Here is a 26,657-nt window from a genome sequence, read left to right on the forward strand (position 1 = left end):
GAGAGAGAGAGAGAGAGAGAGAGAGAGAGAGAGAGAGAGAGAGAGAGAGAGAGAGAGAGAGAGAGAGAGAGAGAGAGAGAGAAAGAGAGCTTTGGCCCTGTATGCCATCATTGTAAATAATATTTTTTTCTTAACTGACTTGACTAGTTAAATGAAGGTTAAATAATAAATAAATAAAAAATAAAAACAAGGAGTTGGCCTGATGGGTACTCTGTGATGTTGTTGGTCCTCCTTCTTTGCTCTAGGAACAATAGAGGAGCATTAGAGGACAAAGAGGAAAGGCCTCAGAGGGGGTTGGGTTAAATACGGAAGACACATTTCAGTATACAACTGACTAGGTTTTCCCACCCCCTCCCAGGTGATAAATGAGGGGCTATGTAGGCGGGGTCTCGGATCGGGGGAGGGGAAGGGGTACCTAGGGCAGGGTTTCCTCAATGTTGACCTGCGACCCCATTTAGAAACCTCTCTGTTTATTACAACTCATATACCCTCGGTTCTATGAACCAAGCGCTTTTCCCCCCAGAGTTTCTCTCGTAACCCCATTTTCAAGGCAACCCATAGTTTGGAAAACACTGACCTATTTCACCCCAAATAAGATGGAACAGGGCTGGGGCCTCTATTTTTTTTAACCTTGTGTGCGACCAGTACATCACCCAGGTCGCTCACCTCACAAAATACTTACAAAAAAAAACTTTATTTAACTAGGCAAGTCAGTATAGAAAAAAATATTATTTACAATGACGGCCGACCCTGACCAAACCCTAACCCGGACGACACTGGGCCAATTGTGCGCCGCCCTATGGGACTCCCAATCACGGCGGGTTGTGATATAGCCTGGAATCAAACCAGGGTTTGTAATGACGCCTCTAGCACTGAGATGAAGTGCCTTAGACCGCTGCGCCACTAGGGAGCCCCCCCAAAAGTTAACCAGCTATGTTCTGAGCTGGTACTCTTTCTGGTATAACTGAATGATTGACTTAAGGAATCTCTAAGTGAGAACATAGGATAAAAGTGAGTGGCAGTATTTGTTTGTATTTTATTAGGATCCCCATTAGCTGTTGAGAAATGACTAAGGACACAAACACCATTAAATAGAGTGCAAAAATAAACTATTCCCTAAATATATATTTTTTAAAATATATATATAGAGGCTATGAGAGAAGAGCAGGGGGGTTTCTCCTTGACCCATATGGCACTTCAGGCTTCAGCAGGTGTCAGACACTTTGATTGATGGCTGCCAGCGTGACGTCACATCGTTGGGGGGTTGGGGGGGTGCGGTGGTGGATTTTTTTTATTTATAAGAGGTAATACAACGCTCGGTGTGGGAAGTAACCTATAGGCCGGCTTACCGAAAGAATAAGAGGAACACTCAATCATTCATGGTGCAGCTTTTGTCAGTCTGTGCTTACTGGCTGCGTAGACTACTGGAACAGATCGGAAAGCCTAGCCTATTCCTCTAAATACATTATTTACGCAGCAGCGGATTGCTAGGTAGGCTAATATAACCACAATCACGGATACTGGTACAGTCCCGCCGGCTGATTCATTAACAAAAATGAAACAAATATGTTATGCTTTACTTTATTTTTGACAGTCAAATAGACTGCCAAAAACACGCATTATTTTTTCGTGACAGGCTGCGATGTTCCCGGCGGCATATATTATTATGGTAAGTGCTCTCGCTGTGTTGTGATATCTTGTGCCTTTGTAGTTATTCAATGGATGGGCCGATAGATGTAAAGATAACGCTACACTTGCTGAGCAATAGGCTACTCACTGGCTCATGTTCATCAGCTGTTTTCATGACTAGTACATTTGGGAAAACACTTAGTTTTACGGCGTCTTCTTTTTCTTTTTTTTAATCTTTAGGGGTTTTGAATGTTTTTGTTGCGATAGGGGCGTTACAATGTAGCCACAACCACACACAAAGGCAGACGCAGACGGGTGCATTGTACTACAGTAGCCTCGACTATCACTGAGAAAATGTATGCATTGTTTTAATGGACCCTAATATTATAATAGGGATAATAATAATAATTTTTAAAAAGAACATGGAATAACAACATTTTCTCTCAGAAACTACTGTTTCTTTCACACTAACAACTGCTTCTACTGCTTATGGAGCTACAGGCTATTTTACAACTGGCTAATACAGATTCGAATGCCTTAATCAACTATGTTTTTTAGGGATTGCGTTACATAACGCCAGAACTATGCAATAGAGGACAGCGTGCACCGCAGGCGTCATATCCATTAGCCTGCCCTATACGTCATTTATAAAGTTAGCCAATACCCCCCATATCTTCCAGTATATCCCGTGTCTATATCCTCGTTTCCATAGATAGAGTGAAAATAGCATAGAACAACAAAGAACATAGAGCATAAAACTTGCATAGAACAAGAGCATATTAATTGTGTATTTTACTGAAAGATCACTATTATTATGTGGTAAAAGACTAAAGCTTACATTTGTGATAGTAGGCTTTGACATAGCAGCATTCTTGAGCACATTTACCAGGTTGGAACTGAGTAGCTATTTAAATGTCCAATTGGAGCACGTTCATTTCATAAATATCCTGGCCTCAAATATCAACTGATTTAAAACAATAGCAACTGTTTGGCCTATGTCATATTGTACCCCAGTAGTTACCTTATAGTCCTAGTTATCAGTATATCACATCTAGCTATTAATTAATTTGAATGTACAAAATATTTATATTAAAAATAGGCTTTGTGGTGATGTCTAGATTATTCTTCCACTAGGCTATGCAGCATTTGCTCTTTCTGTTCCTTGCAGCTATTACATTATAGATCCACAGGTAGGAATCAAATGACACCAAGTAATAGCAGTGTGAATGGGAGGCAACATTTTATCACTAGTTCATATTGAAATGTGACACATAAGATCTTTTTTACATTTAATGTGTAACTTGCTTCATCTCGGCCCTCCGTTACAGAAGAAGCAGGTATGTGATGGTGTCCAATAGCTGTGTCCAGTCCAGAGGGAGCCGGTGTCACGCTACGGCTCCACAGGCACAAGGCGGCCGGCAGCTAGATTACTGAGGGATTACACGGACACTCGTTAACTCAATGCCACAAAACCGAGACTGAGTGGGAGGTCTGGGAACATCGACCAGGGAGGGACTGAATGGGCGGCCGGCCAACTGACTGACAGACTGCTATGGGAAGCGCAGGATCCTCTACAATCTCTGTGGATGTAACTCTCAACTAATTTCACCAGCGGGAGTTGAGCTGGGATCGCTCCGCTAGGATCAGAGACCAGTGGTGAATGTCTGCCTCTGCCATCCAGTGCATCTATCTGTAGCAGGCACAGATGGTGGGGTGTTGCTATGACAACACTTGCCCTGCACCAGGGTGTGGAGTTGTCTCCTGACTTGCTCTACTGTCTCTGATATGAGGTAGATGGAGCCACTGTATACCTATTTATTTACACTTCGTTCAAGAGTGATACACTCAACATTCTATGGAGCTCATTCCAGGAAAGCGTAATTGCAATCAAATCCCATGCATATTCAAGTTTCGCCACATGCACAGGATATAACAGGTGTATAACAGTACAGGATATAACAGGTGTATAACAGTACAGGATATAACAGGTGTATAACAGTACAGGATACAACAGGTGTAAAACAGTACAGGATACAACAGGTGTAAAACAGTACAGGATACAACAGGTGTATAACAGTACAGGATACAACAGGTGTATAACAGTACAGGATATAACAGGTGTATAACAGTACAGGATACAACAGGTGTATAACAGTACAGGATACAACAGGTGTATAACAGTACAGGATACAACAGGTGTATAACAGTACAGGATACAACAGGTGTATAACAGTACAGGATACAACAGGTGTATAACAGTACAGGATACAACAGGTGTATAACAGTACAGGATACAACAGGTGTATAACAGTACAGGATACAACAGGTGTATAACAGTACAGGATACAACAGGTGTATAACAGTACAGGATACAACAGGTGTATAACAGTACAGGATATAACAGGTGTATAACAGTACAGGATATAACAGGTGTATAACAGTACAGGATACAACAGGTGTATAACAGTACAGGATACAACAGGTGTATAACAGTACAGGATACAACAGGTGTATAACAGTACAGGATACAACAGGTGTATAACAGTACAGGATACAACAGGTGTATAACAGTACAGGATACAACAGGTGTATAACAGTACAGGATACAACAGGTGTATAACAGTACAGGATATAACAGGTGTATAACAGTACAGGATACAACAGGTGTATAACAGTACAGGATACAACAGGTGTATAACAGTACAGGATACAACAGGTGTATAACAGTACAGGGTACAACAGGTGTATAACAGTACAGGATACAACAGGTGTATAACAGTACAGGATACAACAGGTGTATAACAGTACAGGATACAACAGGTGTATAACAGTACAGGATACAACAGGTGTATAACAGTACAGGATACAACAGGTGTATAACAGTACAGGATACAACAGGTGTATAACAGTACAGGATACAACAGGTGTATAACAGTACAGGATACAACAGGTGTATAACAGTACAGGATACAACAGGTGTATAACAATACAGGATACAACAGGTGTATAACAGTACAGGGTACAACAGGTGTATAACAGTACAGGATACAACAGGTGTATAACAGTACAGGATACAACAGGTGTATAACAGTACAGGATACAACAGGTGTATAACAGTACAGGATACAACAGGTGTATAACAGTACAGGGTACAACAGGTGTATAACAGTACAGGATACAACAGGTGTATAACAGTACAGGATACAACAGGTGTATAACAGTACAGGATACAACAGGTGTATAACAGTACAGGATACAACAGGTGTATAACAGTACAGGATACAACAGGTGTATATCAGTACAGGATACAACAGTACAGGATACAACAGGTGTATAACAGTACAGGATACAACAGGTGTATAACAGTACAGGATACAACAGGTGTATAACAGTACAGGATACAACAGGTGTATAACAGTACAGGATACAACAGGTGTATAACAATACAGGATACAACAGGTGTATAACAGTACAGGGTACAACAGGTGTATAACAGTACAGGATACAACAGGTGTATAACAGTACAGGATACAACAGGTGTATAACAGTACAGGATACAACAGGTGTATAACAGTACAGGATACAACAGGTGTATAACAGTACAGGGTACAACAGGTGTATAACAGTACAGGATACAACAGGTGTTTAACAGTACAGGATACAACAGGTGTATAACAGTACAGGATACAACAGGTGTATAACAGTACAGGATACAACAGGTGTATAACAGTACAGGATATAACAGGTGTATAACAGTACAGGATATAACAGGTGTATAACAGTACAGGATACAACAGGTGTATAACAGTACAGGATATAACAGGTGTATAACAATACAGGATATAACAGGTGTATAACAGTACAGGATATAACAGGTGTATAACAGTACAGGATACAACAGGTGTATAACAGTACAGGATATAACAGGTGTATAACAGTACAGGATATAACAGGTGTATAACAGTACAGGATACAACAGGTGTATAACAATACAGTAAATAGTTTACCTTGGGATCTCTTTCCAACAATGCAGTGATAATAATAATATAGATAGTAATAATAAAGATTATAATAATATAGATAATAGTAATAATATAGATAATAGTAATACTATAGATAATAATAATATAGATAGTAATAATATAGATAATAGTAATAATATAGATAATACTATAGATAATAATAATATAGATAGTAATAATAAAGATTATAATAATATAGATAATAGTAATACTATAGATAATAATAATATAGATAATAATAATATAGATAATAATAAAATAGTTAGTAATAATATAGATATTTTAACGGTTGCTCTCCTCCTCTTCGTCTGAAGAGGAGGAGTAGGGATCGGACCAAAATGCAGCGGGTGATGAATACATGTTGATTTATTAACAAGACGAACACTGACACGAAATACACTTGAATAACTACAAAACAACAAAACGACGTAGACAGACCTGAACATGTGAACTTACAATATAACACGAAGAACGCACGAACAGGAACAGACTCAACAAACGAAACAGTCCCGTGTGGTACATAAACAGACACGGAAGACAATCACCCACAAACAAACAGTGAGAACAGCCTACCTTAATATGGTTCTCAATCAGAGGAAACGTAAAACACCTGTCCCTGATTGAGAACCATATCAGGCCAATAGACAATGAACCTAAACATAGAAACACATAACATAGAATGCCCACCCCAACTCACGCCCTGACCAACTAAACAAATACAAACACAAGGAAAACAGGTCAGGAACGTGACAGATATTCATAATATAGATAATAATAATATAGATAATAATAAAATAGATAATAATAATGTAGATAATAATAATATAGATAATAATAGAACATAGAATACAACATGTATATTGATCTATTATCTATGCTATTACAAAATACATTTCAATATAAAGTAATTACCATTTTACAGATGGGATTATTATACCTACAGTATGTGTATGTTTGATTCCAGTCATTTTATTTGCTTTGTTATCAAATCATGAATGATCCTTTCTGATTTCTAGACCTCATCATGCAATAACCAGTGGACACCAGTAGTCAGCTGAGCCATGGCAAAACAGGACTCCCCACTGTTCCTCCACGGCTTTGACCTGGGGGGACACTTCATAGACCCCCGGCCTCTGGGCAGCGGGGCCACTGGTCTGGTTCTGTCCGCTGTGGACAAGCGCAGCGGCCAGCGGGTGGCTGTGAAGAAGCTGGTGATGCGTGACGCGGTCAGCGTGAAGCACGCCCTGCGGGAGGTCAAGATCACACGGCGCCTGCAGCATGAGAACGTGGTGCGTGTGCACGAGGTTCTGGGCCCTTACGGCCACCCGCTGCCTCGCGACCCGGCCCAGCTGAGTGCCCTGTACATCGTCCAGGAGTGCATGGAGACGGACCTAGCTCAGCTGCTAGAGCAGGGACCACTTCCTGGTGGGCATGCCATTTTGCTCTTCTACCAGCTACTACGAGGCCTCAAGTTCATCCACTCAGCCAACGTGCTGCACCGCGACCTCAAACCAGCCAACGTGTTCCTCAACACAGACCAGCTACTGCTCAAGATCGGAGACTTTGGCCTGGCTCGAATCGTTGACCCACACTACTCCCATAAGGTGAGACTACAGTAGGCTGCCATTAGAAGAGAATAGCTAGCTCGGGGTCTGTATTCATAAAGCTTCATAAAGCCTCTCAGACTAGGGCTGATGTAGGATCAGGTTCCCCCCTGTCCAGGTCTTTTGATCCATTATTATCTGAAAGGCAAAACTGTTCCTAGTCCAGCACTCCTACTCCAAGACGCTTCATGAATCAGGGCCCAGGAGTTACCTAGGTATTAGGTGAACAATGGATAAGTAAAGAAATAAAAACAACAGTAAAAAGACAGTGAAAAATAACAGTAGCGAGGTTATATACAGTAGCGAGGCTATATACAGGCACCGGTTAGTCGGACTAATTGAGGTAGTATGTACATGTAGATATGGTTAAAGTGACTATGCGTATATGATAAACAGAGAGTAGCAGCAGCGTAAAAGAGGGGTTGGGGGTGGGACAATGCAAATAGTCCGGGTAGCCATTTGATTACTTGTTCAGGAGTCTTACGGCTTGGGGGTAAAAACTGTTGAGAAGCCTTTTTAGTCCTAGACTTGGCGCTCCGGTACCGCTTGCCATATGGTAGTAGAGAGAACAGTCTATGACTGGGGTGGCTGGGGTAATTGACCATTTTTAGGGCCTTCCTCTGACACCGCCTGGTGTAGAGGTCCTGGATGGCAGGCAGCTTGGCCCCAGTGATGTACTGGGCCGTACGCACCACTCTCTGTAGTGCCTTACGGTCGGGGCCCGAGCAGTTGCTGTACCAGGCAGTGATGCAACCAGTCAGGATGCTCTCGATGTTGCAGCTGTAGAACCTTTTGAGGATCTGAGGACCCATGCCAAATCTTTTTCGTTTCCTGAGGGGGAATAGGCTTTGTCGTGCCCTTTTCACGACTGTCTTGGTGTGTTTTGACCATGACAGTTTGTTGGTGATGTGGACACCGAGGAACTTGACGCTCTGAACCTGCTCCACTAGAGCCCCGTCAATGAGAATGGGCACGTGCTCGGTCCTCCTTTTCCTGTAGTCCACAATCAGCTCCTTAGTCTTGATTACGTTGAGGGATAGGTTGTTATTCTGGCACCACCCGGCCAGGTCTCTGACCTCCTCCCTATAGGCTGTCTCGTCTGCAAACTTAATGATGGTGTTGGAGTTGTGCCTGGCCACGCAGTCGCGGGTGAACAGGGAGTACAAGAGGGGACTGAGCACGCATCCCTGAGGGGCTCCAGTGTTGAGAATCAGCGTGGCGGATGTGTTGCTATCTACCCTCACCACCTGGGGGCGGCCTGTCAGGAAGTCCAGGATCCAGTTGCAGAGGGAGGTGTTTAGTCCCAGGATCCTTAGCTTAGTGATGAGCTTTGAGGGTACTATGGTGTTGAACACTGAGCTGTAGTCAATGAATAGTATTCTCACATTGGTGTTCCTTTTGTTCAGGTAGGAAAGGGGAGTGTGGAGTCCAATAGAGATGGCATCCTCTGTGGATCTGTTTGGGCGGAATGCAAATTGGAGTGGGTCTCAGGTTTCTGGGATAATGGTGTTGATGTGAGCCATTACCAACCTTTCAAAGCACTTCATGGCTACGGACGTGAGTGCTACGGGTCTGTAGTCATTTAGGCAGGCTGTCTTAGTGTTCTTGGGCACAGGGACTATGGTGGTCTGCTTGAAACATGTTTGGTATTACAGACTCAATCAGGGACATGTTGAAAATGTCAGTGAAGACACCTGCCAGTTGGTCAGCACATGCCTGGAGCACACATCCTGGTAATACGTCTGGCCCCGTGGCCTTGTGAATGTTGATCTGTTTAAAGGTCTTACTCACGTCGGCTACGGAGAGCGTGATCACACAGTCGTCTGGAATAGCTGATGCTCTCATGTATGCCTCAGTGTTGCTTGCCTCGAAGCGAGCATAGAAGGGATTTAGCTCGTATGGGAGGCTCGTGTCACTGAGCAGCTCGCGGTTAGAGTCCCGCACCTTGAAAGAGGCAGCTCTACCCTTTAGCTCAGTGCGAATGTTGCCTGTAATCCATGGCTTCTGGTTGGGGAATGTACGTACAATCACTGTGGGGACGATGTCCTCAATGCACTTATTGATAAAGCCAGTGACTGATGTGGTATACTCCTCAATGCCATTCGAAGAATCCCGGAACATGTTTCAGTCTGTACTAGCAAAACAATCCTGTAGTTTAGCATCACTTTTTTATAGACCGAGTCACTGGTGCTTCCTACTTTAATTTTTGCTTGTGAGCAGGCATCAGGAGGATAGAATTGTGGTCATATTTACCAAATGGAGGGCGAGGGAGAGCTTTGTATGCGTCTCTGTGTGTGGAGTACAGGTGATCTAGAATTTCTTTCCCTCTGTTTGCTCATTTAACATGAGGTAAAACTGAGGTAAAACTGATTTAAATTTCCCTGCATTAAAATCCCCGGCCACTAGGAGCGCCGCCTTTTGGTGAGTGGTTTCCTGTTTGCCTATTTCCTTATACAGCTGACTGAGTGCAGTTTTAGTGCCAGCATCTGTCTGTGGTGGTAAATAAACAGCTACGAAAAGCCTGGATGAAAACTCTCTTGGCAAATAGTGTGGCCTACAGTTTATTATAAGATACTCTACTTCAGGCGAGCAAAATCTAGAAACTTCCTTAGTTTACGAGCACCAGCTGTTGTTTACAAATATGCACAGACCCCCCCCCCCCCTCGTCTTACTGGAGTGTGCTGTTCTGTCTTGCCGGTGAAGCGTATATCCCGCTAGCTGAATATCCATGTCATCATTCAGCCACGATTCCGTGAATCATAAGATGTTACAGTTTCTGACGTCCCGTTGGTAGGATATTCGTGATCGTACCTCGTCTAATTTATTGTTCAATGATTGCATGTTGGCAAGTAATATTGACGTTAATGACAGCTTTCCCACTTCTGCGGATCCTCACGAGGCACCACGCTCTGTGTCCTCTGTACCTGCGTCTCTTTCTCTTGCCAATAACTGGGATGTTGGCCTTGTCAGGTGTCTGAAGTACATCCTGTGCGTCCTGCTTGTTGAATTTTTTTTTTGTCTAATCCGAAGTGAGTGATCGCTGTCCTGATATCCAGAAGCTCTTTTTTGCCATAAGATACGGTGGCAGAAACATTATGTACAAAATAAGTTACAAATAACGCGAAAATAAACACATAATAGCAAAATTGGTTCGGCGCCCATAAAACTGCTGCCATTTCTTCCGGCGCCATTTTTAGACCAGCTCCTGGCCCTACATGTAAGTGGAGATATAAAAGATGAGGATACCACCGGCTGATTTAAGACAGCAGGATGTCTGCACTGAGAGGAGGATGTTATCTGTATTAAGATGGGAGTTCCCAGCCTGTCTATTGTAAGACTGCTTTAAGGACTAGTGCAGTGTCCTTTCATTAAAAATTATAATAATTACTGCGGGGCTTGTGTATGAGTGACAAAGCCAGGCTCTGATGGCAAAATACTGTATCTAGAAAATATTTGTATTCACTGTCAGGTCTGTTATAGCCAGTGCTGCTGGAGTTGAGCCGGTGCTTTCCTTTTTCATTCCACTTCATAGACTGCTTTTATAAATCAAACTAAAAGGTTTCATTGCTCCATTTGTTTGTATTTGCAGTTGTGGCACACAACTCAGAACCAGAAACCACCGTTGGTGGCTGGAAAATTAGCATTGTCTTTACGTTTCACAACAAATGTACTTCATTTCCAAACGCTACAACATTCTTTGAGCCTGTTTTTTTTTGTGGTCGTGGTGCATGTATGAACATGTCCTTGAACCAAGTCATTTGGCTCCTGTAGACAGATGATTTTCTCCCCTATATGACTGCATTAGCATCCATCTATAGCTAGTACTACAGCAGAGCTTTCATAACCTTGTCCAAACATGTCCTGTTAAAGTTACAAATTAATAATTTAATAATTGATGGGTGCTTATATTTGTCTTATTTCACACACGTACAGGTGTGTATTATACAAATGTGTGATTTTTTTTTTGGTGCATATCCCAACTCCCCCTGAGACGCCCTCTTAGAGTGGGGTCACTGCTAGGGTCAGCCATTATCAACGGCAACCCTGGAGCAATTAGGGTTAAGTGCCTTTCTCAAGGGCATATCAACAGATTTTTGACCTTGTTGACTGGGGGATTGGAACTAGTGACCTTTCAGATGCTGGCCCAACGCTCTAACCTCTAGGCTACCTGCTGCCCCGTGTTGCTGGTCCAACGCTCTAACCACTAGGCTACCTGCTGCCCCGAGATGCTGGCCCAACGCTCTAACCACTAGGCTACATGCTGCCCCAAGTTGAACCATTACCCTGCCCGTTTTTTCTTTTTGTGGATTAGGCTCTGAGAGATTCATCTGACAGTCGACTTCTCTGCTGTGCTGCTTTATTGTTGTGGTGGAACACAGTGTGTTACACCAGCAGGTCAGTGAAGGGCCCAGTGAAGGGGAGCTTTGTCCTGGCCGGGCCCAGGCCAAGAGATCTGAGCACGGGGCAGCAGGGTGCAGACAGGGAAAGAGATGGATCAGGCTGTGAGCAGGACAGGAATAACAGACTGGCTAAGAGTGTTGCCAGAATAACAATGGGCAATGCTGTGTTCTGGGGATGGTGAAATCAAACAAAAAAGCTTCTATGCTGCTCTTATGCAGTGGAGTGTGAGACAGGCCATCTACAGAGCATTCTGTGTCTGGCCTCCTCTGGCCTCCTCTGGCCCCGGCCTCCCGGACCCACACTTATCATCAGAGTATGTGTGTATGACCTCAGGGTGTCATGTGTCAGAGACAGGTTGGTGGGAGTTGAGTTTTACTTCAGACTTTAAAGCCCACGTCAGGTTTTATGCACTTTCAAGATGGACATCAGCGTAAAAAAAATGACCCGGGGCGATTCCTTTTAAGAACCAGGAAATTGCCTGTTAGTTTCTCTCCCTCTTACATTCAGTGTGTCCTCTCTCCCTCATGACCGAACAACGTCTATTCACACAGCTACTCCTCAGTCCAGACAGAGTGTGTACCTAGCTACTGTACTGAATGTTTAGTAGTGAACTCCTCTAACAGTCCTGTGTTGATTCAGAGAGGAGAGAAATACAGAGTGTATTCAAAATGGAACCCGATTCCCTTTATAGCTGCACCACTATTTCCTAGAGCACTACTTTTGACTAGAGCTTATATGGCTGGTCAAAAGTAGTGCCCTATATATATGGAATTTGATGCCATTTCAGACACATTTATAGAGTCTATAGGGCTCCCGAGTGGCGCAGTCGGTCTAAGGCACTGCATCTCAGTGCTAGAGGTGTCACGACAGACACCCTTGTTTGAATCCAGGCTGTATCACAACCGGACGTGATTGGGAGTCCCATAGGGCGGCGCACAATTGGCCCAGCGTTTGACCGGGGTAGGCCGTCATTGTAAATAAGAATTTGTTCTTAACTGACTTGCCTAGTTAAATAAAGGTAAAATGTAAAAAATAAAAAGTCTACCAGAAAGCTCTGGTGCTCCACATGCCATGCCAGCCTTGCAGGGGGCTTACTTAGAGGGAGGCTGGCAGGCCAATGCTTCAAGCTGGGATAGTTCTTGTCTTGGTAAATTGCAAGCAGTGAGGTGGAGTAGGAGAGGATACTTGATAGTGCCACGATCAAGAGAATGTTTCATCTAAAAAATTAACTTGCAGACACAACGATGACAGGAATTTGGCATCAGCCTCAAATCTAGAGTTATTTGACAGGTGACACATCCATTTTAACTGCTCATATCGCTTGAAGTCACTTGTGGGCTTGTCTCACGACTGTAAGTAAGCCTGTCAGTCTGTGGCAGAGGGTTGGGAATAAGCATTACATCTGTTGTCATCAGCCCTCCTTTCTTTTGCAAGTGTTGGCGTTATGACAGAAGCTTTGACTGAAGTGCTAACCTAAATAACGCCTCCTTACTGTCAAAAGACTCAATAAAAAAAATATAGATATCGGATACGTCCCAAATGGTATCGTATTCTCCTCATAAGTGCTCTATTTCTAACCAGAACCCTATGAGCCCTTGTCAAAAGTAGTGCACTATAAAGGGAACACGTTGCCATTAAGGACACAGCCATAAAGCTATCATTGTAAATCTGACTCAGCCTTTGGAATCATCAGTGACTGACTAAACTGTGCTTTTGGATGATAAGCAGAGATTTGACAGATTGCTTAATCAGAGGAGGCCCATCTGAATCTCTCTACCTGCTGAGCCGACCCTGTCAAACTCCACAAATTATTAATCACCTGGAGAGTCAGGGAGAAGGGGAGGCGGTGAGAAAGGAGAGAGGGAAGGAAGGAGGGTGGGTGGGAAGGTGGGAGGGAGGGGTGAAATGAAGTACAGTTGGGGAGAGGGGGAGGCGGTGAGAAAGGAGAGAAGGAAGGAGGGAAGGAGGGAGCGGTGAGAAAGGAGAGAAGGAAGGAGGGAGGGAGGGAGCGGTGAGAAAAGAGAGAAGGAAGGAGGGAGGGAGGGTGAGAAGGGTGAAATGAAGGACAGTGGGGGATGTAGGGATGTTTTAAGGCTGTTTTAGCTGCTTCTCATCAAACATTGAACAGTCCTCCGTCATTCATTGAACAGTCCTCCGTCATTCATTCATTGAACAGTCCTCAGTCATTCATTGAGCAGTGCTACGTCATTCATTGAACAGTCCTCCGTCCTCCGTCATTGAGCAGTCCTCCGTCATTCATTGAACAGTCCTCCGTCATTCATTGAACAGTCCTCCGTCATTCATTGAACAGTCCTCCGTCATTCATTGAGCAGTGCTCCGTCATCCATTGAACAGTAGGCCTCCCATTTAACAGTGCTCCGTCCGTCATCCATTGGCAGAGAGTGGAGGGGAGGGACAGAGAGGACAGGAAATGCTTGCCTTGCACTGGGGTTGTGCAGGTTGTGACATGCATTAAATGCATTAAATTCAAGAGCCTGCAGAGGTCGCTCGCTGTGAATGTATTGTTACAAACCAGTGGCTGTGTTTTCATAATCTCTCGCTGTCTCTTGTTAGGTGTGTGTGTGTGTAATGTGTGTTATACATTAAAAAGGGAGCTGCTCTAACGAGATAACCAGTGTGGCGCTAGGCAGAACAGCGTTAGAGGACCACATCAAAGGAGGAAGAAACAGTAATTGGATAATAAATGATGACAGAAAAGGCTTTTTCTCTGACCTTCTCTTCCACCATACTATTTCTAGATCCACTGTAGATGACTTGAAAAAGAATACTGTCTTCTATACACTCTTAGAAAAAAGGGTTCCCAAAAGGGTTCTTTGCAGAGGGATAGGGTTCTACCAAGAACTGTTTTGATCAGAAGAACCCTTTTTGGAAGACAAGGGTTTTTTGTAAGTCAAAGGGTTCTACCTAGAACCTTTAACATCCTAAGAACCATTTTTTAAATGATTCTTTGGAAGGCAAGAAGGGTCCTACATAGAACCATATATTTCCCAGCATGCTCTATTGCAGGGAGATTTTCAGAATTGTTTGTTTTACTGTAATATCTGTGTCTTTGCATGTATATTGATTGGTTGGTTAATTTTATGCTACACAAAGAAACTAATCCAATCTGTTAGTAATTGCATTTATTGCACCCGCTTCTGAGATGGTTGTTCCAGTTTAGATGATTGAGGTAGTCTAAATTCTCAATCTTCCCAACCCTGGCAGTCATTCTGAATGCAAGTTGTGGGTGATTACCAATTCCAGTGTTGGATATCCTAACTCTGGCTGAATTTCAATAGAAATTACAATTAACTTTGCAAGCCAGCATAATGTGACTTGCAGGCCTATTGTGGCCTGTAAACCAGGAGATTCCTCAGACCAATGTGTTAGGGTATAACTAGGCCCTCAAATAATGGCCATATATGTAATGTATTGTCATAAATAATACAATTTTAAAGGCTAACAAGGCTCGTGGCTTCTACCTGTTCTTTGTGGGTTCTAGGAAGAACCCTCCGAAGATAAAAGGGTTCTCAGTTGAACCCTTCATAGACAATTCAAGGAAGAACCTTATAAAAACCAAACACAGAGGGTTCTTACAAGAACCATTTGCAGAGGGTTCTAGATAGAACCCTCTGCAAAGGTTTCTACCCAGCACCAAAAAGGGTTACCCTAAGGGGACAAGCCAAAGAACCCTGTATGGTTCTACTTAGCACCTTTCTTTCTAAGAGTGTACCTGTAATGGGTGAGTGTGAAGAGTTGGGGGAAAGCTGTACAAAAGCCATCAAGACACTTTAGCAAATGAGCCAGGAAAATGTACATCGGTGTTAATTTCCTTGTCATGCTTACCCTGTGTGTGTTGTTGTCTGTGTGCATTGGCCAGGGCTACCTGTCAGAAGGCTTGGTGACTAAATGGTACCGGTCTCCACGCCTGTTGCTCTCACCCAACAACTACACCAAGGCCATTGATATGTGGGCAGCTGGCTGCATCCTGGCAGAGATGCTAACAGGCCGCATGCTCTTTGCAGGTAGGAGTCTGTTGAGGTGGAGAGGTGTGGATATGAATATGATATGAGACATATGGATTGAATGATTCATGATTTGGATAAACTGAGGGTATTACCCATTTGTTTTTATGCTGTTGGGCAGTACAGTCTTTTTGTCAAACTAGGATCTTTTTGATGTAGTGAAGAGAAAGTCTACTTTCTTAAACTTTTTTTTGCATAATACAGAAATTGCCATTTGCCTGTCTGTCTGTTCTCTATCCAATCACTGATCAATAAGTGTACGCCTAATTGTTAATAAAGCTAAATGATCCAGGATATGGGCTGTATCCCAAATGGCACCCTATTCCCTATATTGTGCACTACATTTGACCAGAGCCCATATACAGTGCACTACAGTGCATTCGGAAAGTATTCAGACACCTTGATTTTCCCACATTTTGTTAAGTTACAGCTTTATTCTAAAATGTATAAAATAATTTTTTCCCTTCATCAAGGCTCCCGAGTGGTGCAGCGGTCTAAGGCACTGCATGTCAGTGCTGGACGCGTCACTACAGACCCTAGTTTGATTCCGGCCGTGATTGGGAGTCCCATAGGACGGCACACAAACCCTAGCCCAGTGTGGTTAGGGTTTGGCTGGGGTTTTGGCCGGGGTAGGCCGTCATTGTAGATAAGACTTTGTTCTTAACTGACTTGCGTAGTTAAATAAAGGTTAAATAAAAAAATAAAAATAATAATAAATCTACACACAATACCTCATAATGACAAAGCAAAAACAGATTTTTATGTTTACAAATGTATTAAAATAAAAAACTGAAATATTACATTTACATAAGTATTCAGACCCCTTACTCAGTACTTTGTTGAAGCACCTTTGGCAGTGAATACAGCCTCTTCTTCGGTATGATGCTACAAGCTTGGCACACCTGTTTATGGGGAGTTTCTCCCATTCTTCTCTGCAGATCCTCTCAAGCTCTGTCAGGTTAGATGGGAAGCGTCGCTGCACAGCTATTTTCAGGTCTCTCCAGAGATGTTCGAACGGGTTCAAGTCCGGGTTCTGGCTGGGCTACTCAAAAACATGCAGAGACTTGTCCCGAAGCCGCTCCTGCGTTGTCTTGGCTGTGTGCTTAGGGTCGTTGTTCTGTTCGAAGGTGAACCTTCGCTCTGGAGCAGGTTTTCATCAAGGATCTCTCTGTACTTTGCTCTGTTCATCTTTCCCTTTATCCTGACTAGTCTCCCAGTCCCTGCCGTGAAAAACATCCCCACAGCATGATGCTGCCACCACCATGCTTCACCGTAGGGATGGTGCCAGGTTTCCTCCAGACGTGACGCTTGGCAGTCAGGACAAAGATAATAGGTTTTATTTAATCAATTTTAGAATGAGGCTGTAACGTAACAAAATGTGGAAAAAGGGAAGGGGTCTGAATACTTTCTGAATTAACTGTATATAAGGGATAGTGTACCATACAAATATAGCTGCAAGCAGCCATGGTGGGTTCAAGCCCTATAACACTACAGTGCCACCATCAGGACAAATAAGTCTCATTTTCCTAGGATTAGCTACTTCTGTACCCCTTATTACGCTTGCCAAATATCAGAACTCAAACTCAAACACATTATGCTTTTGTTGGATATTGGACCATTTTGATGATGTTCACTAGGCTTTGTGTCGTAATAATAATTTGGTCATGTAACACATGATTCTATCCAGACCTGTTGACACATATTTAGTGTGTGGTCCGTCTGTAAATTCAACCTATCACCTTCTCAGTAGCCTGCTCATTAGTGACGAGGGTGTAAAACCTTTCTTATCCCAGTAGCCTGCTCCAACCATCTTAATACCCGTCTTTAAAAAGTCACTACTTATAGTACTACCTTATCCTCAAATGTTCAACACTAGCCTTTAACAATTCAAACTTCTGAACTTCTACCATAAAAAAGCTGAAGCAAGACACATAATTTTTCTTCAGGAAAATTACCTTTTCTAGTTTTAGAATCATAATGCTTCTTTACTTCCTGGTTCCTCCTGGCTTCCTGCCTGGTTCCTCCTGGCTGCTCTATACGCAGGAGCCCATGAGCTGGAGCAGATGCAGCTGATCCTGTATACGGTGCCTGTGTTGAGGGAAGAGGACCATCACGACCTCCGGCAGGTCATCCCCTCCTACGTCAGCCACGGTTGGAGGGTCAGGAGGTCCTTCAGAGAACTACTACCTGAAGTAGATGCAGATGGTGAGAGGGATGGGGTTGAGGGAGAGCAGTGAAAAACTCTTCAACTAAGATCAGATGGCACCTTTATACTATACCTCCCTGAAACAATCAACAGTTTCTGTTAAATGTTGGAGTTACTAAAAATAACAAGGACGTATGTCTAACTAATGTATTGTCTTAAATTCATGATTGTCTTATATTCATAAACAATCGATTTCCTGATGCTATATGACCTTACTTGCAGCCAGGTACTGTAGATGCACACATCATTTGAAAGCCTTTTCTATTCTCCGTTCCCGTCTCTTTCTCCACTAGCCATAGACTTCCTGGAGCGTATTCTGACCTTTAACCCCATGGACCGGCTGACGGCAGAGGCGGCCCTGTCCCATCCCTTCCTGCAACAGTACTCGTGTCCCCAGGACGAGCCCATGTCACCCCAGCCCTTCCGCATAGAGGACGAGCTAGATGATAGCCTGGTCACGGAGCCCGGCCACAGCCAGGCCTCTAGGTCTCACTGGGACAGGTGTGTGTCTAGCCTGGTCTCAGATCTGTTTGTACTGTCATGTCAACTAGTGACAAGGAATTAACATCATACGGAACGGAGCAAATGGAATGGCATCAAACACCTGGAAACCATGTATTTGTTGTATTTGATTCCATTCCACTGATTCCGCTCCAGCCATTACCACGAGCCCGTCCTCTCCAATTAATGTGCCACCGACCTCCTGTGGTGTCGACCTCCTGTGGTGTCAACCACAGAGATACGTCTATATTGTACTATGCCATTCATTTCTATTGAATTCTATGGTGTTAGTTACACTTCACACACTGCAGCAGCCATATTGAGGGGGAACAGCGCAGTGACACCATGTAAAGAGAAAGAGATATCATGATCTGAACTGTACACAACAGAAACACCACACTTAGAATGTAAATCAACAAAAAGCATCAAAAAAGAAAGCAACCCCACAATGAGCCCTAGGGAATGAGCACATGACGATTTTAAAGAAAAGTCCAAATACAGCTTAGTAAAAGGCAGCGACTGGATTCATTGGCTTCCGGGAGAGCCAGGGAAACGCTGTGTGGAGATTAACAGAGAGCCAGGGAAATCCTGTGTGGAGGTTAACAGAGAGCCAGGGAATCACTGTGTGGGGATTAACAGAGAGCCAGGGAAACGCTGTGTGGAGGTTAACAGAGAGCCAGGGAAATGCTGTGTGGAGGTTAACAGAGAGCCAGGGAATCACTGTGTGAAGGTTAACAGAGAGCCAGGGAAACGCTGTGTGGAGGTTAACAGAGAGCCAGGGAAACGCTGTGTGGAGGTTAACAGAGAGCCAGGGAATCACTGTGTGAAGGTTAACAGAGAGCCAGGGAAACGCTGTGTGGAGGTTAACAGAGAGCCAGGGAAACGCTGTGTGGAGTTTAACAGAGAGCCAGGGAAACGCTGTGTGGAGGTTAACAGAGAGCCAGGGAAACGCTGTGTGGAGGTTAACAGAGAGCCAGGGAAACGCTGTGTGGAGATTAACAGAGAGCCAGGGAAACGCTGTGTGGAGATTAACAGAGAGCCAGGGAAACGCTGTGTGGAGATTAACAGAGAGCCAGGGAAACGCTGTGTGGAGGTTAACAGAGAGCCAGGGAAACGCTGTGTGGAGGTTAACAGAGAGCCAGGGAATCGTTGTGTGGAGGTTAACAGAGAGCCAGGGAAACGCTGTGTGGAGGTTAACAGAGAGCCAGGGAAACGTTGTGTGGAGGTTAACAGAGAGCCAGGGAATCGTTGTGTGGAGGTTAACAGAGAGCCAGGGAATCGTTGTGTGGAGGTTAACACGTTGATCCAATGTGGAAAAGATGTTGAATTGGGGTCTGTGCCCAGTTGGGTATGTGTGTGTGTGTGTGAGTGAGAGAGAGAGAGTTTAAAGATAACACCAAAATGGTCTTCACCTCAGTAGACTGAAATGGCAACGTCAATGTTTTGTTGACAAGCTCTTTGTTTCCACTGTGCAGGTATGATACCAGCCTGTCATCAGACCTGTACTGGGAGCAGCAGGGTGGCTGTCAGTGCATGCCTGGGGTCTCGGAGGTGGTCAACTCCAAAGAGGAGGAGGTCCAGAGAGATCCCAGGGCAGGTTCCTACCCTCTGTTGGAGGAGGCCCAGGTGGACCCTCGCAAGTATTCCCACAGCAGCTCTGCCGAGCGCTTCCTGGACCACTCCCACTCCTCTCTGGTGCGGGCCTGTGGGGGCGGGGCTTATGCTGAGCTGGACTGTGGTCACTCCTGTGACTACAAAGTGGGCTCCCCTTCCTATCTGGACAAGATTGCGTGGAGGGACGGCAAGCCGCAGCACTACTCCGAGCCCAAGCTGATCCTGGACCTGTCTCACTGGAAGAGGAATAGCCAGCTCCCTGTGCCTGAGGGGCCTGAGCCTAGAGGGGCCAGCGTGGAGGAGCTGCCTGTCGAGGAGCCACCTTGGGACCTATTCCAGGAGATCTCTCGCTGGGTAGAGAGCACACAGACTCGTCTGTCCTCCGCCAGCCCACCCCAGGAACTCATGTCCTGCCCCAGCCCACCCAAGGAACCCCTGTCCAGCCCCAGCCCACCCCAGGAACCCCTGTCTTACCCCAGCCCACCCCAGGAACCCCTGTCTTACCCCAGCTCACCCCAGGGACCCCTGTCTTACTCCAGCTCACCCCAGGAACCCCTGTCCTGCCCCAGCCCACCCAAGGAACCCCTGTCCTGCCCCAGCTCACCCCAGGAACCCCTGTCTTACTCCAGCTCACCCAAGGAACCCCTGTCCTGCCCCAGCTCACCCCAGGGACCCCTGTCTTACTCCAGCTCACCCAAGGAACCCCTGTCCTGCCCCAGCCCACCCCAGGGACCCCTGTCTTACTCCAGCTCACCCCAGGAACTCCTGTCCTGCCCCAGCTCACCCCAGGAGCTACTGTCCTGCCCCAGCCCACCCAAGGAACCCCTGTCCTGCCCCAGCTCACCCCAGGGACCCCTGTCTTACTCCAGCTCACCCCAGGAACTCCTGTCCTGCCCCAGCCCACCCAAGGAACCCCTGTCCTGCCCCAGCTCACCCCCGCTGCCCCCTTTTCCCACCTCTCTCCCTGCCCCACTCTTTCACAGCTGTTCGCCGGTCGTACAGCCGTCACCTGGACTGGACAAGCGCCACACACTCAGCCCGCCTGCCGCGTCCCATTCCCCTCCCTCCCTGTTGCCCTGTTCTCCCTCGTCTCCTCCGCCAATGTCACCTCTCATTCCTTCGTTGATTCATGAGCCCCCGCAGACTCTTCCGTCCAGGGGGCAAGGGGGCCCGTTTGACCTAGACATGTTCATCTCTCGAGCGCTGAAGCTCTGTGGTCAGAGTGAGGACCTGGGGGGAAGCCTGGACGGGGCCAAACGGGCCAACATCAAGAGGGTACCTAGACTCCCGGAGCACCGGCCACCCCTACCTCAGACTCCCAACTCCTAATAGGACCTAGGTCCAAGTCTACCACAGAGGGTGCTGGTAGACTGTGGGAGCGGCGTTTAAGGCTACCACAGAAAGCACAGGTAGACTGTGGGAGCGGCGTTTAAGGCTACCACAGAAAGCACTGGTAGACTGTGGGAGCGGCGTTTAAGGCTACCACAGAAAGCACTGGTAGACTGTGGGAGCGGCGTTTAAGGCTACCACAGAAAGCACTGGTAGACTGTGGGAGCTGCATTTAAGTCTACCACAGAAAGCACTGGTAGACTGTGGGAGCTGCATTTAAGTTTACCACAGAAAGCACTGGTAGACTGTGGGAGCTGCGTTTAAGGCTACCACAGAAAGCACTGGTAGACTGTGGGAGCTGCATTTAAGGCTACCACAGAAAGCACTGGTAGACTGTGGGAGCTGCGTTTAAGGCTACCACAGAAAGCACTGGTAGACTGTGGGAGCTGCGTTTAAGGCTACCACAGAAAGCACTGGTAGACTGTGGGAGCTGTGTTTAAGGCTACCACAGAAAGCACTGGTAGACTGTGAGAGCTGTGTTTAAGGCTACCACAGAAAGCACTGGTAGACTGTGGGAGCTGCTTCCAAGAACTGTGGTATACTTAGTAAGACTTGCCTTGTAAAAAGCACGAGTTGACTCACACCCAAAGTAATAAGCGAGGTGCTGACTAACAGAATAGTAAACGTATGGAGAAATGCTCTATATACTGTATACTCCCAATGATTACTCCCAGTGTAAAATAGCTTTTTTACCCATTATCATTGCGGTGTGCAACTTTTCATAAGTTGCCTTGACACTGACCCTTCTCACTTAAATGAATGGTGCTGGTCCTTTGGATCAGAGCAGGAGTTGAGGAGAGAAAAGCCAGGGTCCAGATCCGTTAGCTACAAACAACATAATGAGCTTCCCATGGTTTTGCTACTGCATACAGTATGTCATTGAGGTCACTGCTGTAAATGAATGTATGTTTTACAGAATCTAACACAAAGTAGTAAGCCTATGTAGTAAGCCTACATACAGTATGTTGCTTGAAAGCAGGAACTGTACTCATTACAAGAATGCCTGCAAATGATCAACAGTTAGGTGTGGAGAGAGGAAATTCCAGGTATTGCATAGCAGAATCGCTTAAAGACAACGCAGCCAGCTATATTTGGTTATAATTCTGTTGAAATTACTCTTTCAAACACAACCCTTTAGGTTGGTTAGATATCTTCTGGATGTGAGTAGCTATAGATCTTCCTGCAGCAAATACTTAAGAAGAATGATATACGAATATCTTCCATTGAGTGGGAAGTATCTCCTATAAGGAGTCTGAATGTATTTATAGATACACATCTTAGCATAAGAACAGTTAGGTCTGGTCCGTGGCATTAGAGCCCCTTCCTCTACTAAGGAATGTGTTAATGGAGGAACGCGCATTAACAACCTGGACCCGAGTTAAATAACAGTCAAAGAGAGATGGTCTCTGGGACTCATATAATGAGGTTTTACTGTTAACACTGCTGCTGTGATTTCAAACAGTATGCCTTGTACAATTGTATACATTGAACTGCTGTTTCATAAAGCATCTTCCAGATTGCCAGTAATGGTTTGTTCACAGTTTAAGGTTAAGTACAGCTTTTGGGGATTTATGTGTGTGTGTTATTATTTAGCTGAAAATGAGTTTTCTCACGGTAACGCAGTAAGATATATCTGTCTAGTACCTGCACACCCACGTTCTCATCACAGGGAGGTATACTTAGAACAGTGGCAACACGGTAGTCAGCATAGCTGATATCAAGCTGATAACAGAAAGCCTAAGGAGTAGTCATGCACAAGGACATGCAGCAAAAAGGTCACACACTCATCAAGCACTCAAAACTCTTTAGGCTGCATCCCAAACAAACAAACAGCACCCAATTCCTATATAGTGCAATACTTTTGACCAAAGCCCTATGGACCCTGGTCAAAAGTAGTGCACTGTAAAGGGAATTGGGGTTTGCCATTGGGGGATGTAGATCTTGTCTCATGCTTTTACCATTGTTACTACTATTCAATGACAGCTACCGTTTCAAAATGGTTGGATTTCATAATGATATACTCTCGAGTCATGAGAAATGTATCATTGCACAATATCACATGACATTGTAAAGGGGACACAGTGAGCTAACATAGTCAATTCTGGGAATTGCAGGGTGAAAACTATCTTCAGAGCAGAGCGAAGTTTTAATAACAAAAGCACATCAGACAGACATTGCCAGGAACCAGGTTCTTAAAGGCCAATTAGGCTTCATGTGCAGTGACAGACGCAATCTGGGCCAGTCCATGATATTTTACCGGTAAAATAACAGTCAGCAATAATATCAGTACCAGTCAAAGGTTTGGATACACCTACTCATTGCAGGGTTTTTATTTATTTTTACTATTTTCTGCATTGTATAATAATAGTGAGGACATCAAAACTATGAAATAACACATATGGAATCATGTAGTAACCAAAAAGGTGTTAAACAAATCAATATTTATTTTAAATTTGAGATTGTTCAAAGTAGCCACCCTTTGTCTTGATGACAGCTTTGCACATTCTTGGCATTCTCTCAACCAGCTTCATGAGATAGTCACCTGGAAAGCATTTCAATTAACAGGTGTGCCTAGTTAAAAGTTAATTTGTGGATTTTTTCCCCTTCTTAATGCATTTGAGCCAATCAGTTGCGTTGTGACAAGATAGGGTTGGTATACAGAAGATAGCCCTATTTGGTAAAATACCAATTTCATATTATGGCAAGAACATCTCAATTAAGCAAAGAGAAACGACAGTCCAACATTACTTTAAGTAATAAAGGTCAGTCAATCCGGAACATTTCAAGAACTTTGAAAGTTTCTTCAAGTGCAGTCGCAAAAACCATCAAGCGCTATGATGAAACTGGCTCTCATGAGTACCGCCACAGGAAAGGAAGACCCAGAGTTACCTCTGCTGCAGAGGATAAGTTCATTAGAGTTACCAGCCTCAGAAATTGCAGCTCATATAAATGCTTCACAGAGTTCAAGTAACAGACACATCTCAACTTCAACTGTTCAGAGGAGACTGCGTGAATCAGGCCTTCATGGTCGAATTGCTGCAAAGAAATCACTTCTAAAGGACACCAATAATAAGAAGAGACTTGCTTGGGCCAAGAAACACGAGCAATGGACATTAGACCGGTAGAAATCTGTCCTTTGGTTTGATGAATCCAAATTTGAGATTTTTGGTTCCAACCGCTGTGTCTTTGTGAGATGCAGAGTAGGTTACCGTATGATCTCCGCATGTGTGGTTCCCACCATGAATCATGGAGGAGGAGGTGCGATGGTGTGGGGGTGCTTTGCTGGTGACACTGTCAGTGATTTATTTAGAACTCAAGGAACAGTTAACCAGCATGGCTACCACGGCATTCTGCAGCGATACGCCATTCCATCTGGTTTGCGCTTAGTGGGACTATCATTTGTTTTTCAACAGAACAATGAGTCAACACACCTCCAGGCTGTATAAGGGCTATTTGACCAAAGAGAGTGATGGAGTGCTGCATCAGATGACCTGACCTCCACAATTACCCAACCTCAACCCAATTGAGATGGTTTGGGATGAGTTGGACCTCAGACTGAAGGAAAAGCAGCCAACAAGTGCTCAGCATATTTGGGAACTCCTTCAAAACTGTTGGAAAAGCATTCCAGGTGAAGCTGGTTGAGAGAATGCCAAGAGTGTGCAAAGCTGTCATCAAGGCAAAGGGTGGCTACTTTGAATAATATAAAATATTTTTTAATTTGTTTAGCACTTTTTTGGTTACTACATGATTCCATATGTGTTATTTCATAGTTTTGATGTTTTCAATGTTATTCTATAATGTAGAAAATAGTAAAAATAATGAAAAACCCTTGGTTGAGTAGTTGTGTCCAAACCTTTGACTATTACTGTACATAGTTAGATCCAATATGCTTGTTGCGACAGAATATGTCCCTTTTAGTCTGAATCGGTTCATGAATGTGCCTCAGAATAGGCCTACAGCTCAATGCTTCCAGCTCGCTGAATGTAATAGTTTTGCATGGCTTGGTCCTTGATTAAACTGTCAAATGATTTTAACTACATGACTTTAATAATGTGAAATTCAATCTTTACTTGAGGGTGTATCACATATGGTGGAAGCGGCAGTTTTCACAGCTGAAATCAATTTACTCTTATCCCTTTTGTAGTTCCTCTTTAGCTGATGAACAGACAAATAAAAGTTGACTGAACATTTTGTGAAGGGTGTTTTTTTCCTTATTATTTTCTTCTGACCGCTGATATCATCACTGCTGGAGCTGGGGATGAATCTCCTCCTATTACCTGTTTTGGCACATCTGGGTCCCGGGGAGGCTAAAGTCAAACCAGTCATCTACGGGTGATTATAAAAGAAAAAGAGAGGTTATAATCACATATGGTGTGAAGAGCATGAATCCTCTGAACTTAATAATAGTAATAATAATAATGTTAATAATGATAATGTCAATAATGTTAATAATAATAATGCCAATAATAATAATGTTAATAATAATAATGTTAATAATAATAATGTTAATAATAATAATAATGTTAATAATAATAATAATGTTAATAATAATAATAATGTTAATAATAATGTTAATAATAATGTCAATAATGTTAATGTTAATAATAACGGTAATAATAATTTGTATAATAATGATAATAATAATGTTAATAGTAATAATAAATACATAGACAGTATAATATAAGATTGATAGCTGTGGAGAATGATGGATTTTGCAGCCAATGATGGTAAATGGCCATCATGTTTTGTTAGTGCGTGTGTGTCGTACACAGAGCTCTGCTGTCCTCCAGTGTTCATTATTGCTCAATGCAAGTCACTAAGGAAGTTCCAAAGGCAGCTATTGTGTAAAGAAAACAAAACAACAGACAACTGTGTAATCGAGCTCCTTCTAAGTGGTTTTAATAATTTGATGTGTTAGGACATTTGAGGAGGACAATGCATGTTATTGATACTGAATGTAGTTCTCAGAATATACGTGAATTAACACAAATGATTCAATGAGTTGCTGAACAAAGTGTAATGGCCTACAACTATGGGGAATTTTGTACACACACAACATAGCATTACACCATTCCTTGATGCCTATGTAGGTGTAAGGAATTAAGCTAAACATTTCGTAGTGCTGGTGATTTAAGTGATACTGGACCATAGTAGCAGCAAATACAATACATTTTTTAATTTTTAATCCTTCAACCTGCGAGACACTGCTCCTGCAACCTGTAGTTCAAGTTATTCAACAAAAAACAACAAAAATAGCCACTGTACA

General features: G+C 43.9%; 1 protein-coding gene across 1 annotated transcript; it reads left to right on the plus strand.

Annotated features, from left to right (window-relative positions):
* The first annotated feature begins 1,273 nt into the window (after positions 1 to 1,273).
* On the plus strand, positions 1,274 to 25,582 carry LOC139577247 (mitogen-activated protein kinase 4-like). Its single transcript, XM_071404223.1, has 7 exons — positions 1,274 to 1,669; positions 2,958 to 3,419; positions 6,668 to 7,255; positions 15,537 to 15,681; positions 17,725 to 17,886; positions 18,181 to 18,388; positions 19,864 to 25,582. The coding sequence occupies exons 3-7, from the start codon at positions 6,713 to 6,715 to the stop codon at positions 21,329 to 21,331; spliced, it is 2,526 nt and encodes an 841-aa protein (XP_071260324.1). The 5' UTR covers positions 1,274 to 1,669; positions 2,958 to 3,419; positions 6,668 to 6,712; the 3' UTR covers positions 21,332 to 25,582.
* The last annotated feature ends 1,075 nt before the right edge of the window (positions 25,583 to 26,657 follow it).

This window comes from Salvelinus alpinus, chromosome 5 (assembly GCF_045679555.1).
Source record: "Salvelinus alpinus chromosome 5, SLU_Salpinus.1, whole genome shotgun sequence".
Lineage (NCBI taxonomy): Eukaryota > Metazoa > Chordata > Actinopteri > Salmoniformes > Salmonidae > Salvelinus > Salvelinus alpinus.

Bases quoted from the DNA above. Each gene is read 5' to 3' on its own strand.
- LOC139577247 (XM_071404223.1), top strand. From the start codon at position 6,713: ATGGCAAAACAGGACTCCCCACTGTTCCTCCACGGCTTTGACCTGGGG. The intron at 15,682-17,724 runs GTAGGAGTCTGT...CTCTATACGCAG, and splicing joins AGGCCGCATGCTCTTTGCAG to GAGCCCATGAGCTGGAGCAG. The intron at 18,389-19,863 runs GTGTGTGTCTAG...TCCACTGTGCAG, and splicing joins TCTAGGTCTCACTGGGACAG to GTATGATACCAGCCTGTCAT.